Source organism: Zingiber officinale, chromosome 7B, assembly GCF_018446385.1.
Source record: "Zingiber officinale cultivar Zhangliang chromosome 7B, Zo_v1.1, whole genome shotgun sequence".
In the NCBI taxonomy this organism is placed as follows: Eukaryota; Viridiplantae; Streptophyta; class Magnoliopsida; order Zingiberales; family Zingiberaceae; genus Zingiber; species Zingiber officinale.
Genome location: NC_055999.1, coordinates 6,956,820 through 6,973,227, shown reverse-complemented (window position 1 = coordinate 6,973,227; position 16,408 = coordinate 6,956,820). Strand labels below are relative to the sequence as shown.

General features: G+C 37.5%; 1 protein-coding gene and 1 non-coding gene across 2 annotated transcripts; one reads left to right on the top strand and one right to left on the bottom strand.

Annotated features, from left to right (window-relative positions):
* The first annotated feature begins 1,053 nt into the window (after nt 1-1,053).
* LOC122005208 (thioredoxin 1-like) lies at nt 1,054-3,595 on the top strand. The gene is made up of 2 exons (XM_042560158.1): nt 1,054-1,425; nt 2,939-3,595. The coding sequence occupies exons 1-2, from the start codon at nt 1,179-1,181 to the stop codon at nt 3,256-3,258; spliced, it is 567 nt and encodes a 188-aa protein (XP_042416092.1). The 5' UTR covers nt 1,054-1,178; the 3' UTR covers nt 3,259-3,595.
* Nucleotides 3,596-15,821: 12,226 nt separating this feature from the next.
* On the bottom strand, nt 15,822-15,895 carry TRNAI-UAU. Its single transcript has one exon. It is a non-coding gene; the product is annotated as a tRNA-Ile (tRNA).
* Between the last annotated feature and the right edge of the window lie 513 nt (nt 15,896-16,408).

Below are 16,408 nucleotides of genomic sequence, written 5' to 3'. Positions count from 1 at the left end.
GTGAACAAGCTTGGTGTTCGGCTTGATAAGAGCTTGTTTATGTTCGTTCAATATACATTAGATTAATTAAACAAACAAGCTTAAACAGTTCGTTAAGCTAAACAAACAAGTTTGAACACATATGTGTTCAGCTCGTTAACGTTCGTGAATAACGTTCGTGAACAATGTTCGTGAACAACGTTCGTGAACAATATTCGTGAACAACGTTCGTGAACAATGTTCGTGAACAACGTTCATGAATAATTTTTACAAACCATATTTATTAATAAAACTCTTTTCAATATGCTAAATAAACAATAAAATAAAATAAATAAATAAATTTAAATTATCAATTTTAATAACCAATCAAACAATTAAAAGTTTCAAACAATCAAACAAGTTTGAATTGAGAGCTTGATAACATCTAAACGAACCAAGCTCAAATCAAGCTCAAGCTAAGCTCGAACCAAGCTCAAGCCAAGCTTGAATTGAGAGATTGATAATATCTAAACGAACCAAGCTCAAGGCAAGCTTCAAACAAGCTCAAACCCATAAAAATTAAACCAAGCCAAGCTTGAACACTCATTTCAAAAGTTTGGTTCATTTTAAGCTCGACTCGGCTCGGCTCGGTTCGGTTATCTTATCAAACAAACTTGAACACCCCAAAGCTTGGGTTGAGTCGGCTTGTTTACAGTCCTATCCGTTGGGACGCCTTGATTCTCAAAAAGTGAATTGGAATGCCCGAGAGTACTTACAAGTGTATCATGTCTCTCTATATATATATGAAAATGTTAGTTTGTACATCTTTACCTTGCACAATCCTTGACGTCTCTCACAAGTTCGGATGCCTGGGAGTACTTTCGGGTGCTCGGACCGAACTCGCGAGTGGCGTACAGGAATAAATATACAGGGTAAGGGTGTATTTGATTTTGGCTTCCCTTCTTTTACGTATAAATATATTTTCTTTATTTTCAAAATGCTTTAAATCTCACTCGTTCGTTTTGGGCAATTTTATTTAAATTGGTCTTCAATGGGTCCCAAACCAACAGAAATAGAAACATTACGGTGCTCAATTGGCCTGCGTGCGGTGTACCTTTCACATTATTTTCGCCCGTTTCAGTCCACTGCATCTGTCACTCTCACCCCTGTGGCCACATCCACTCGCCGGCCTCAATCGATCTCGCGATCGCTCGTCCAATATGCTCTCCACCGTGGTCGATTCCACGGCGGTGCCCCGCCTTCCGGTTCCGACGGCTAGGGCCGTGGTACTATCTCCGACTAGCTCTTTCATTGGGCCCCGATCGACGAGGCCCCTTTCCCATTTCAGGGGCCTGAGGATGTCGGCTCCACCTGCAATGGTCTTGCCCCCGAAGTTTCGGAAGGAGAGATCGAGGGATTCTCGCCTCGTAATAGTGGTTTGCGAGGCCTCGGAGGCGACAGCCGAGCGTAATGATTCATATTCTTGATGCATTTGACTTTTGTTAGATCCCTTTTGTGCTGTGTTTGTGCTATTTGTTTGCGTTAGATTACTCGAAATGTGTAGATCGTTTACTTTCTTATTGTTTGGTGTTTAATTTGTTGGTCAATTGATCTTGGCGATTATTTTTAAAGATGGAATTATTCTTCACCGTATTGTTCGTGTGAATGTCTAGAAACTGTGAGACTATAGACCAAGATCAAAAGAACCTCTGATTCTGTTGTAGGAGATGCGATGCTTTTTTTCTTCTGCGTCAATGAGAATCAATTTTATTGAGTTCCTACGATAACCTATTTCATCGTCTGATGGAGTGATATTCAGTATGTAAGATGTAGCAGCATCTGTGTTCCAAAATTTTAAGCTGTTTGCTCGGTGTAATAGAGTTTCTTCAGATATTTACAAATCTTGAATATCTTATTTCATGAAATTGGATTTTCTAAATTGCAAAATTTGAATAGCGAGTAACTCAGATGTTTGCTTTCTGATCCGTATGAAGATCTTCATCCAGCTAACCTAATACCAAGGTACAAAATGGAATTCAATAAGCAACAATTTTCACCCTTGAATTTAATCTTAAGTTTACTTATCATCTTTGCAAGGAGTCAAATTCAGTGTATCATGAAACTTTGAATTCCTTGATTAGGAATCTATTAGTTGCCTTGTTTCATTTTGTTTACAATTGCTCCTCTCCTTTGCACAATTCCCTGAAACAACATATGGACAAATTAACAAGTCCTTGTGGTGTATGTATGACTAGTATCTTTACTTGGATGAATTAGTATGTATAACTTTCTTGGTGAATTGAGTCCAAGTCATCATTATTTTAGGCCTCAAATCTGTTGCTTGGGAGTAGAAAATTTCACTTAGAAACTGGTGCACGTATCATGAGGAAATTCCAAGTCATCAAAACTAATTATGAATGTGCAAATTTTAGAATGAAAAACATCTCACGCACAAAACTAACTCATAAATTTGAGCATAATATAGCATGACTGGAATAGGCATCATGAAATTCCAAAAGAGAATGATAGAAAAAGAATATGGAAGGAGTTTCATGGTTCAAGTTATTGTTAAGAAGAGTTCATCAACCATATAAACCCTATATTCTCCTAGCCTGACTATCTTTTGCCCCTTTTCATTAATGTACCAAGATTAGCATAAATGAAATGTAAGCTTAAATACAAACCGGAAGGAAAGGGACCCTTTGAACAGCCACTTAGTTTAGAAAAATGTCATCAGGATCTTCAAAATTTAACCAATCGCTACTGCACCTTCCCCAGTTGAAGTTGCGTCGTCACCATGCTTTTTACAATCTTATTTTTGACATAGCTTTAGTTTAGTATGTTTCTTATTCGGTTTGGTTCTCAAATGGTTATGAAGTTAACACTATCCATTATCATTAGAATTAAATTCAGCAACAATTTTAGTAATTTCAGGGTTTACTGTTTTGATGCTTAACAATTTTCGTATATTGTTCTGCAGTTCCAGTAGTTACCAACTCAACATGGCGCTCTCTTGTCCTGGAGTCAGATATCCCAGTGCTTGTAGATTTTTGGGCCCCATGGTACGAACCTTGTCAGACGATTGAGCCACTCATTGTCAAATTGGCTAAGGAATATGAAGGAAAACTCAAGTGCTATAAGATGAACACCGATGAAAACCCCGACATAACAACACAATATGGTATTCGAAGCATTCCCACCATGCTACTCTTCAAAGATGGTGAGAAGAAAAATGCTGTAATTGGAGCTGTGCCCGAAACTACACTTGTTTCACTTACGGAAAAGTTTATAAATAGTTAAGGTAGACGTTTTGTCTCAAGGAATTGGAGTTCGTTTGAGGGTAGTTCCTTAACCTTTGGTAATCGAGGAAGTAAGAAGTTGTTTGGATCTGATGCGCTACTGTATTGTGCATTTATCTTCGTGTGTATATGTTCACTCTGGATTTCTAGTTTGCATCTTTCATGCGGTAGGTAGGATGATGTGATGTTGATTGTTTTCTTCTGTTTCATCCCTTCATCTGATGTTTGAGCTACCACAATTGGTCCTTTGTTGATTATGGATGGTCCAATTTATGAAGCACAAATCAATCCGTATTCATTTTTAGTTGATGAGCCGGATTGATTTGCAGTTGCTCCCATTCCTTTTTTTTTTTTTGTATGTAATCTGGGCGGTCAGTTCATCCACTTAAATTCCCCAATAGCCATTTAAATAAGGGATAGTATCCTCTTTCTCCATCGGTGGAATTCTATAATACTAGAAGTTTCACCGTCGGCGGAGGGCCGATGCCACCCCCCTCACCCCTGGATCTGCCCCTGAGTCTATCGTAATCCTGTTTATCATGTGTTAAACATTCGGGTTGATTTAGGAGCTTAATTCAACAGCGAGCTCTTAGTAAATTATGGTAAAACCTCACCATTCAAATATCTAAGAAATTAGATTTAGGTTCAGGAAAATTCTCTATTTTCAAATTAGCATTTTTTGGAAAATGAAATTTAAAATTAAAAAATAATAATTCTCAGTAAAATTTGACGCATTTGAAGAATAAAATTTAATTATTTTGTAGAGGAGACGTTTGGTTTTTATTTGAATTTTTTTTAAAAAAAATACTTTAAATTATTTAAAAGTGAAAAATAGAATTAAAAACAGCGTGCTAATCCATCCACTTCACGGAAATTAGTATATATATATATATATATATAAATTAATTTAAAAGGTAAAAACTCTCAAATCGCATGACAAACATATAAACATCATGAGTTTTAATCCTCAACAATTGAGATAAACTCACCAAACAACTCACTCACATGCCACATGACAAATACCACGTTAGCACATGACACTCAATGTGATGCATTCACACTTGCATGTGAATAAACACAATCCACACATGACATTACACGTTCTTAACCCCACAATTCGACTTTGCATTCATACTTGCATGCAGTCAAACACGACCCACGCATGACATCAAGAAAAGCTACAAAATCGATACGTGTGTGGATACCGAGCCTTGCATGGATGCGAGCCAAAGCCACAAGCAACCACTCCAATTGCAATCATCAAACAACAAGCATGGTGAGCCTCGGATAGCAATCACAGTGAACTCCAAAATTCGGACAGCATCGGAGGCTCTGTTTCTTTTATGTTCAGTCAACATTACACCTTGAAAAGCACGGACAATACTTATCAAAACCAAATAGCAATAGCAAAGCATCTCGATCTATCGGATAGCAATCACAGTGAACTCCAAAATTCGGACAGCATTGAAGGCTCTGTTTCTTTTATGTTCCGTCAACATTACATCTTGGAAAGCACGGACAATACTTATCAAAACCAAATAGCAATAGCAAAGCATCCCGTCATAGATCGTCGTCCCACTTTTAGCAAGTGGTCAATTATCAACGGATTTGTCATGTCTTTACCGTGAGCCGTTTGCTACGGACTAGATAGATCCTTATGATAGATCTATGAACCCTTTGGGGATTTTTAGCAAAGCCCCAGCTATTAACGAATTTGGCGTTGTCCTTATCGCGAGCCGTTTGCTGCGAACTAGATAGATCATTGTAGTGGATCTATTCACCCTCTTGGCCTTTTTGACAAAGCTCCAGCCATCAACGGATTTGACACTGTTTTTACCGTGAGCCGTTTGTTGCGGACTAGATAGATCAATTATGATGGATCTATTCACCTTCATCCTCTCTCATGCCTCATATGCAAAATCAAAAGATAAATACAAAGATATACAACAAAAATATAGCAACCCAATCTTCATGTGCCACCTATGTGAAATCTGGTCAATCCTCCCTTGTGCCACCGATTTAAACTTTGCTCCATCCATATCATAACTTGCATGCACACACAAGCCATGAAGCTTCAAAACCACTACAGTAAATGAGGCTTCTTCAAAAACACGGACATCAAAAATAGTGAGCTCCAAATTTCGGACAGCAAGCACAGTGAGCTCCAAAAAATAGCAACAACAGCATTGTGGTCTCCATTTCCTTCATGTACAGTCAACATGACACCTTCTACACCAACCAACAGCGACATTCAACATTCAAATGAAGAGCACTAAGGAGGTTACAAGTCCACAAACCGGTGGGCATTCAAGGCAGTGTATAAAAGAAGTTCGAGAAAGCGACGAAGGAAAAAATACTAGAACAGTAGTTGTACTTGTTGGTTAGTCCTAGGAAAACGTACCGGTTCCACTGTACAAATTTTTTTTGTACAAGTGTCAAACCTTTCCTTAAATAACCTATTGTGTTCTTTAGAAGTTAAATTAGGAATCGTAGACGGAACTTAACATCATTGATTCCAAATTTAACTTATCTGTTCTTAATGGTTTAGATTTGAATCGCAAGCGGAACTTAACACTATTTATTCAAATCCACCTATGTTATTAATTCCATTAAATATGAATTTCCTAAATTGGCTTCCAGGACTGCATGGCGAGGCACATGACCTTCTTGGATATGGGAGCAACCACCACCGCCTAGACAAAACCTTTTAAGGAAAGCTAATATTTAATTTCCTTAAATAACTCTAGGTTAACCAAAAAGAACAATCGAATCACAAATTCGAAAACAAAGAAAACACAAACTCGAAAAACTAATTCGAAATACTAGATCTAATACCTCTTGTGTTTGGAATTCTTACAAAAAGAAATAACTGGCATGATGCGGAAAACAATTGCTAATTATACCTTCTATTTGTAAACTAATGACCTCGAGATCTTCTACCGTATTCCTCGCCTTGCCTTGGACGTCGTGTGGGCGACGATCCTCCAAGATGAACATCACCCAAAAGCTTCCTTCCTCTTCCTCTAAAATCCGGCCACCACCACCACCAAGGAGAAGAGAGCAAAGGGAAAGGGAGAAGAGAGAGGGTCGACCACCAAGAGATCCTCCAAGAAAGAGAATAAGAGTTGTATCTCATGAAGCCTCCTCACCCTTTCTTTTATATTAGTTGCCCAAGGTAAATAAGGGAAGAATTTTTACAAAAAATTAAAATCTTCCTCTAATTTTCCTTTTCCCTTTTAATTTTTCCTTTTCTTTCCTCTTGATTGAATCAATCACCAAAAATTAATTGATGATTTTAACACTGTTCATCCGAGGTATAACATGCTCCTTTGCTCCTGCAAAATGTGTTAGTTCCAAACACATATCCTGCAAAACAAAGTTAGCACATAATAGTCAAGGTAAATAAGATATTGACAGTCTCCCGACTGTTCGGGTCTGACTTCGGATTTCCTACCGAAAACCCTAGGTTGACCCGACGTCTACTGTTCCCTCTACGGGGAACGCGTCCTCACCTACTCCACTCAGGAGATTTACCTTTTTCTAGTTCGGTCCTCCAGACCGACTGGACTTTTGCTCAGCGTCCTAAGCTTCCGGTCTTCAAGCTGGATGTCCGGTCCTCGACCCATCCAGACTTCTACCGAATTCGCGACACCAGGATTTTAACTTAGGGTTACCGCCCCCTAGGATTTTTGCCCGAAGCTCCTACCCGCCAAGACTTCCCGCATAAGATTACCACCCCCTATGACCTAGGGTTACCACCCCCTAGGGTTTTCCACTTGCCTAACCGTAACTAGGACTTTCCTGAAACACTCAATCATACACATTAGATAACAATTAAGCTTAACTTTGAAACCCTTTGTCATTATCAAAACTAACGTTCGATCGTCGGATGCTTCCCGCACCAACACAATCGACACCTCAACATTTGGTCCTTGTTGCTTTGGCCTCCATTGTTGGCTTGTATGATTCTAATTCTTGTTCTTGTCCTCCCGCGATCTCTAGTTGATTGAGATCTTGGCCTCCCATATGCTTGCACATTTGGATCAGTGTGGGGGTTGTTTCGCTGTTGCCCAACCGGTGTAGCCTTTCCCCGACAATTCTCCGACCGATAACCCAATTTGTTGCGTGTTTGGCAAAAATCCGGAACCATTTCATATATGATTTTCAAATCCACTTGAGCACTAGTAGGTAGGGTGATGGGGACTTCATGAACATGTTCACCAATAGCCGGAATCTCCACCATAAGCCTTGCATACTCCAACCATTCCCTTGTCCTAGTCAAATTATCAGTGTGCAAGGGTTTGCCAATTTCTGATCCAATCTTGCTTAACACAAATTGGCTCCAACAATCCGGTGGGAGGCCATGGATTTTTATCCACGCTGGCACAAAGCGTCCATATTCATCAAATGAAAAACATTTGAGCATAATCTTCAAGAACATCGGAGCACCGAAGGCAAAGTAAGCTCCTCCTTGCAGAACTTTTTGGCAGTCTTCTTCTTTATCAAACTTGTACACTACCCAACCACTCTTGTGTAGGAAGAATTTGTGAGGTGTCTTCCATTGAGAATCAATGTATCGGACTCCATCTTTGCCCGGATGACAACCCATGAAGCATCCAACCAAACAAAAGCTCATTGCATCCTCCACATTGTTTATGTCTTCAAAACGGAAAGCTAATCTTTCTCCTTTTGCTTCGTACTGATCTAAAGTCATAGCAAGCTTAGTTTTACGATTGTTTTTGAAGAGTCCAACCCAATCTTGCTTCTTTGGTGGTTGATTAGTCCTCTCCTTGTTCACTTCCTTCGGTCCGACAGAGTGTTAGGCACTGGAGCTTGCTGTTCTTGCATCTCCGGCAAGGTCTCCCTCTCCTCCACCGGTGGTGGTGGAGGTGGAGGACTTCCTTGGGCTTGTGGTGGCTGAGGAGAAGCATCTACACGTTGTGGGATGGTCACTTCATTAGATTCCTTAGCCGCATCAACATGTTCACCCAACTCAGCAATGTCCAGTTTGTCCGCTTGTCCACATGCGCTTGCCACATAGGATGCTTCATTTGCCACCTCATCTTCATTTGTCAATTGTGAAGTATCTTTCATAGTAGCAAATTTATCTTCTTCAAATGACATAGGATGTGGGTCCTTAGTTAAGCTCAACGGAGAGTATTTGAGACCTTTCTTCTTCTTTCCCATTCTGATGTTCCACGTGGAATTCAAAAACCAACAATGCAAAGTTAACCACAACTAAAATGGAAGAGAAATTCAGCCACCACGTTGCTTGGAAACCAATATGGATGAGATACGTGCTTCACCAATCACCATGTGCATGCAAAATAAAACTTGTGATCCCAACCAATCACCAATTCAAATTTGCAACACTAGCCTTCCAAAAATGCAATACTCGAATTAAAGTCAATAGCTGCACCACTTAATGACCTTTAATGTGGAATGATATAGCAAGATATTTCCTTTCCTAGAATGCAACAACTGGAGATGCAGTTCACCGGAAAAGCTTCATCGGAAAACTTCAATAACGTGTATTGCAGCAGGAATTGACTGAGCAAAGTTCTTCCTTCAGGAGCCAGGTGAGAGAAGGAAAGAGGAACCAAAGAAAACCAAGGAAACTGAAGAAGGAAGGGGAGGGGATGGGATGAACGATAATACCAGCGAGAAGATAAACCCTATGCCGAAGAAGAAGAACACCCCGATATAGCCAGTGGAATATCCCATAGCACCCTCTGAATCCACCCAAGACCTACCGGAGGGAAGTCGTCCACCACGAGTCAACGACCACCACCAAGAGAAAAGGAAATCGGGGAAGAGCCTTCCAAAGTCACCGGAGAAGAACCCTAGGAGTCACTCATCTCACCATGTAGAAGATGGCCGAAAATCCTAGAGAGAAGTTGGAGGTTCTCTTTAGAAAATAGACACCCATACTGAGAGCTCTTTCACAATCCATCCACTTTATATTATGTTTGACATGGTTGAATAGGATAGGATTATGAGTTAAATTCATTTGACTCGTTTTTAAATAAGCTAAGGATAATTGTCAAGCTGTGATTATAATACTCCACGTGATAAAAAAGCTATCACGCTTCGGACAAGTATTATTAATCCCAACTTGTATGGTAACCATAATAATTGGTTAAAAGGGCCCTTTTAGCCTTTGCTCTAGCAACAACAACTCACATTGTATTCTCACTTCTCATTTATATATCGACGTTATAGCAAAAGTGATCAGAAAAAATATGAGGTGGATCTAAATGCTATGATTTTGTCTTCGGTGTGCTTGATCTCTACAAAATCGTCTCTTTCTGAAGGCAAATCATTGCATATATATTGTTGTCTCACACTCTCTGCTACTACGGTGTTATTTTTGTGTGCTTGTTTGATATTCTTTTTTTCATTTCATTGTTCAGATTTTATCTGTTACTGTCAAAAGTGAGTATTATTGTTTTGGACGAAGTGTGATGGATGACGGTGACTTATTTTCATTCTAACACTCTGTATACATATTTAGTTTCATTGTTTGGAATTTATCTGTATGCATATTTGGTTTGAAAATTTTACCGTTGTGCACTAAACTTTCTGGAGCATACTATTTCACAGTTTTGTCAGATTACTTGAACAAATCTGATAGCAAGTTGAGAAAGTACTAAAAAGCAAGTTGGCAACAAATTTCAGTGCATAAAGAAATTTGAAACTACTAAAATTTGTTGTCACGACTTCAAATTGAAATTTCTAAAGCAAAGCATGCTGAATTTGTCATAGAAGTAACATTTTATCTTAGATTGTGTTTTACTATTACTTTATTCTAAGTACTGGAGTTGAATTTGTTGTTATTTATGAAGTATTTTTGGACGATGGACATTAGACGTAGAAACATTATACTTCTTGTGGTGTTGCACCAATTGTTTTGTCGAAATTTTTTGTCGTTATGTCTTTTAACACGACATCATATGAGATTACTCGAAAAGCGACACCGTGAACCTTGTACAACACCAACCCCTAACACCCTGACACAAAGAATTAAGCGCAATTGAGTCATTTGTATAGGATTGTTGGAGTAATAGATGTTCAATGTGTGTTAAACTTGAGGATGAGTCAAAATGCATTTGCACGGTGGTGTTACTTGCTAACAACTATTGGAGGGCTGATAGATTATAGATATGTACGATTCAAGAGAAGATCGTCATGTTTCTATCTATACTAAGGCATCATAAGAAAAATCGAGTTACTAGTCATGTGGCAAAAGACAATTCGCTCACCCCCAGCGCCCCCATCAACCTGCCCCTAAGCTAACATGAATCGAGTTACTAGTCATGGTTATATATGTAGTGGATACACAATTAGCACATATTTCCATGAAATTATGTGATCAATTCTGAAATTACATCTAATACTGCTAGTGAAGTATGAGTCTGTGGATGACAGTTGCACCATGGGGATATATTGAATATTTTTTAATTAATAAGTTTTTATTGTTGAATGTATCATTCATATATCGATCGTAACATAACATTAGTATTTGCATTATTATTTATTTCAGGAATGTCTTGGTGCCTTGGATGGAACATATATCCTCATATATGTTCCAATCCAAGATAAGGCGAAATATAGAGCAAGAAAAGATACTATTGCGGTTAATGTTTTGGGGGGTTTATGATCGCGATATGAACTTTATTTACGTGCTTACTGGGTGGGAGGGATCCACAGTAGATGCTAGAGTTCTGATAGATTCATTGACTCGTGATGATTCATTAAAAGTTCCAAGAGGTGATGTAACCACTTGTATATCCATTTTAGTTGAATTAGCAGAAAAATATCTACAAAAAGATTTCCTAAATAGTGCAAGCATAATATTTAACTATTAATGCAGGGTATTATTATCTATGTGATAATGGATATGCAAATGTTGAGGGGTTCTTGATTCCATAGAGGCAAGTAAGATATCATAAGGATGCTTGGGGCAACCACACAGTCAAACCACAAAATTATAATGAGTTATATAATTGAAGGCACTCTTAAACTCACGATGTCATTGAAAGAGCGTTTGGTTTGCTAAAAAGAAGATGAGCTATCCTTCGAAGTCCATCCTTCTACCTACTAAAAGTACAAAACAAAATCATAATGGTTTGTATTCTATTACACAATTTCATCTGCTCACAGATGTCAGATGATCCTATGGAAGAAGTCAATGAGGATGTTGGTAGCCTAGGTCATAACACAAGATAATTACATAAACAGTTTTGACTCCTCAGATGACTGGATACTTGGATATTAAACTTTGCAATGTTTTTGGGGAACAACTAATAATAATGAATTGATTGATGTATTCCAAACTTTAGTCTCTATATTTTGCTAGATATATATTACTGTTCTTTGTGGATTCTATGTTTATGAGCTTTGAAGTATGGTTATTATTTTATGACATTATCTACTTACGTATGAATTACATGATAGTTGTGATGTTATATTTCTTTTCTTTGCCTATTACACATGCTGCATATTTGTCAGCATACTTCACACATCTCATATCTTTTTCACAGGAATAAGAGATCATCTGCTGGGTAGCTATAGATAGTGGAGCAACATCCAGGAGTCCGGTTGAGAAAGACAAGAAAGCAGAAAAAATGCGACTTAGTTGGAGTGCACATGAAAAAGTTTTAATTCAAGCCCTAAAAGATGTTATCACTAAGGGTGGAAAAGTGAGAATGGATTTAGAGCTGAATACTTGATTTTATTGGAAAATGAAATGCGGATAGTAATCCCAGGGACAAACATATGTGGAAATCCACATATAAACTCAAAACTACATGCGTGGAAGAAAACACATGGTACTTTGGTCACGATATTAAGCAAAAGTAGAGTGGGGTGGAAAGATACTTACACAACCATTGATGCTACTGATGAAAGATGGAAAGTATTCATTCAAGTATTTAATGTAAGCCTGCTTCATTGATTTCAACAATGTTGTGTAGTTAATTAGTTGCCTAATTCTTGCAGTCAAACCACAGCGCACGATCAATGAGATACAAACAGTGATCTTATTATTAAGATTAGTGTGAAATTTTTGGAAATAACCTGGTGACAGGTGAATATGCCTAGACTTTTACATCGTCCCTCCAGGATGACCTTAATATGAATTACGAAGTAGTATATGACACAGCAGATTGTGGTAATTATACATCTCATGCTGTTCAAGGGGTTGGCGAGTCAATGTCTGCGACGCCCACCTCATCTTCTAAATCAAGTGTAGGTGCAACCTCCAATAGTAAAAAATGAAAGCACGTAAATGAAGGTGACGATGCTATAGTTGAAGCCATTAACAACCTCGTTTCCATAACCAAGGATACAATAAAGGATTTGATCAAAGAGCTAGTAACGGAGAGAAAGATATCAAATGCACATGAGAAGGTATTGAATGCCTTGATGGTGATAGTAGAGCTAACGAAAGAGGAGAAAGTGCTTGTTGTTAAGTTGTTGGCGGATAACTATAACAAATTATCACTATTCTTGTGCCTCAATTAAAAGGGAAAGCTAAACTTAGCCAAAAGGTTGTTATGTGCAGGTTAACAGTTTGGATGTGCGGATAGGTACTAATTTTGCTAATATTATGAACTTTTGTACTTTTTGGATGCCTTAGTTGGACATATTTTGAACTTGTGACCTTTTGAATGCTTGCTTTGGTGTACTTGCTGGGACTTTGTAATTGCTGAATGGTAATGTAACAATTATAATGGATGTTGTTTATTTTAAGTAATGTACAACGTAAGTTCATGGCATAAACCTTTGAAATAAGCAAAAGAATGACAACATTGCACTAATATCAAATTCTTTACAGTATCCATCATCGATAAAAAAAAAAGACACACAACTAAGCACAAACAAGTTACTAGTCCGACTCTCTGTATCTACTGGTTACCGTTCTTCTGAACCCAGTTTGAATTTTACAGACATTTTTAAGACAAGAGTTGAAGTAGTTTTTTTTGTATGACTTATAATAACTTGTACACATATGACCTATTTAAAGAGAGAGTTGTGCTACTTCCATTATGAATTTGCTTATGGTTTTTCCATAACGTATAAATGTGCAGTGAAAGAACCTTATCAACTTCATTCCCAAAGACAAAAGATAGCCTAATGATATGCAAAAATGTCTGCTTCATTATTACTAACATTTTAACTTAAACACAACCACCAAACTCTCAAATACTTAGTAGTAAAATAAGTACAGCAGAAGAGTACGCATAACAAGTTTTCCAATTTGTATACACCATATAATCTCAAAATAACAACCTAATTATCATATTACTTGCTAACCACTATATTACACACATCACATACAATATATTACATTGACACAAGAAGAAGATTCAAAAAAAAAAATTAAAACAAAAAGTAATGCACATATAAAACTAAAACAACAAACTAATTGGTCCCCGATCAACGGTGTACGCTTGATGGTCTTGCTTTGTAACCCACCTATGTTAGATTCCATCACCTGATCTGTTGCTACGTGTTGTTCTGGCGCATGTGTATGGTCATTTAGAGGACAAGCTTGCGAGCTACAAGTTGCTTGTGATGTGTGTGTAATGACTCATCCTGTTGTGATTGTAGCATGCCTAAGTTTGGGAGGTAGTCGCTACTAATTTCAACTAACTGATGTACATTATCCTATACATTATTTGCATGGTATTCATCATACCAAAAGAAACACTTTCGATACTTAAGTCCTACTGGACATTGATAGTAATATTTTCCAGGACGAGCTGAGAAATCACCAGTTTCACGTAAGATCATGACCTCATTCCCACACTCGCACATAGGTGGTGTCTTTAACTCCATAATACCTATACCGACATCATTGACAATTGACAAATTAGTTATAAATTGTTGTACCATGATTAACATTGTTCTCTTGTAAAAGATCATTTGCACAAATAAATACAAATTGATCATTTATCTTGTCAGTAAAAGCTAAAAAAATATTAATCAGACATTATTTGCAAAAAACAATGGTGTGAAAAAAAGATATCATAAATACCTATGAAACATAATGTGAGAAAGCTAAAATAGACATCATTTGCACAAAATAATGGTGTAAAGACATGTTTATTAATCAAACATATGATATTAATACCTATGAAAAAAAATTCAAGTTAAAACTTGAGAAATCAAACATAATACTAGGGCTGTAAATGAACCAAGCGTTCGTGAACAAGCTTGGTGTTCGGCTTGGTAAGAGCTTGTTTATGTTCGTTCAATATACATAAAATTAATTAAACAAACAAGCTTGAACAGCTCGTTAAGTTAAACAAACAAGCTTGAACACATATGTGTTCAGCTCGTTAACGTTCATGAACAACTTCGTGAACAATGTTCACGAACTATATTCATTAATAAAACTATTTTCAATATACTAAATAAACAATAAAATAAAATAAATAAATAAATTTAAATTTTCAAGCTCAATAATCAATCAAACAGCTAAAAGTTTCAAACAACCAAACAATCTTGAATTGAGAGCTTGATAACATCTAAACGAACCAAGCTCGAACCAAGCTCAAGCCAAGCTTGAATTGAGAGCTTGATAACATCTAAATGAACCAAGCTCAAGCCAAGCTTTAAACAAGCTCAAGCTCATAAAAAATAAATCAAGCCAAGCTTGAACACTCATTTCAAAAGCTTGGTTCATTTTAAGCTCGGCTTGGCTCGGCTTGGTTACCTTATCAAACAAGCTTGAACACCCCAAAGCTCGGCTCGGCTCGGCTTGGCTTGTTTACAGCCCTACATAATACAAGAAAGTTCCTTTCTATCTACAAATGGATTGTGAATAAAATGTATGTATTCTTGTGTGAATAACTAACCAAAAAAAAGTTCAATCCTATAATTATTTCGAGCTTTTTCGGTCAACATGAATACATTGAACAATAACGATGGAAATTTTAGGATAAAATATTCTCATTATTACGTTACAGATGACTTCTGCGATGAAACTTGTGAGCTACAGAAGATATGTGTAATCTACGTATGAGAATATTGAGTCACACCTCTTCGATTGACCCAAGGTGGTGGGGAGTCACCACCTGAAATACTTTCGCACCTCTTCGATTGACCCAAGGTGATTGAGTCATCGCCTAAAATGCTTTCGCACCGAAATTCGATTGACCAAGGTGGTCGCGAGTCACCGCCTGAAATACTTTGTCGACGTTCAAAGAGTTGTTGGAAGAAACTAGGATTTTTATCTACATATATTTTTATTACTTCACTCGTTCCTTTTATGCAATCAATTTCTTTTTTTTATTTCCACTTTATTTAATCTGAATGGTAAGAAATCTATTAATTTCATTTAGGTTGATTATTTTTTTTACATTTTAAAATTATTTCTAAAAATTAGGGATATTTTAATCATATAATAATTAACTCATACTTTTATCCTTACCATAAAAATCATACCAAACAAAAACAATTTTATCATACTTTACTAAGTAAAAGTTCAGTTATAACAAATCAAACCCTAAGTGAATAAATATTCAGTTATAACAATTGCAAATGGAAGAAAAAACATGGTCCCGGCGGGGCTCGAACCCGCGACCTTCGGCTCATAAGACCAACGCTCTAACCAACTGAGCTACGGGACCATTTCGAGAATCGTATTCGTCAAAAATAATCTGACTTTTAATTATTAATTTAAAAACAAGAAATAATCCATCGTATTTAACCAAATAAAAGTTGCAAATAAGATTTGGATGAGGGGAAATTGATGGTTTGGATTAAACCTAAAAGTTAGGTTTTAATTGCTTTTGATTAAAATATAAAGCCTTATTGAGGTAGGGCGTTTTGAAAAACCCCGTTTCCATCTGCCTTCTTCCGGTCGTCCGACGGCCACTAGCCGTCCAGCAGCCTCTTGAGCTGCTGGAACTCCTTCAGCCGCCTTGCACGCCGCCGTGCACCGGTAGAGTTCCTGCTGCCGACTACCCTGCATTCCGATAGTCAACAGTTGACCGCCGGAGACCTTGTCGCCTGTTAGACCTCCAACAATAATAACTTCAAACCCGAACAACAACAATAGTTGTTGCCGTTTACCTCGCTACGTGCCATCAGATTGCGGCATCGAAGCGAGTTAGATCGATAGAAAGGACAGATGATTTTTC

Excerpts from the sequence above, each read along its gene's own strand:
- LOC122005208 (XM_042560158.1), top strand. The coding sequence starts at position 1,179 with ATGCTCTCCACCGTGGTCGATTCCACGGCGGTGCCCCGCCTTCCGGTT. Across the intron at positions 1,426-2,938 it reads CTCGGAGGCGACAGCCGAGC|TTCCAGTAGTTACCAACTCA; the intron begins GTAATGATTCAT and ends ATTGTTCTGCAG.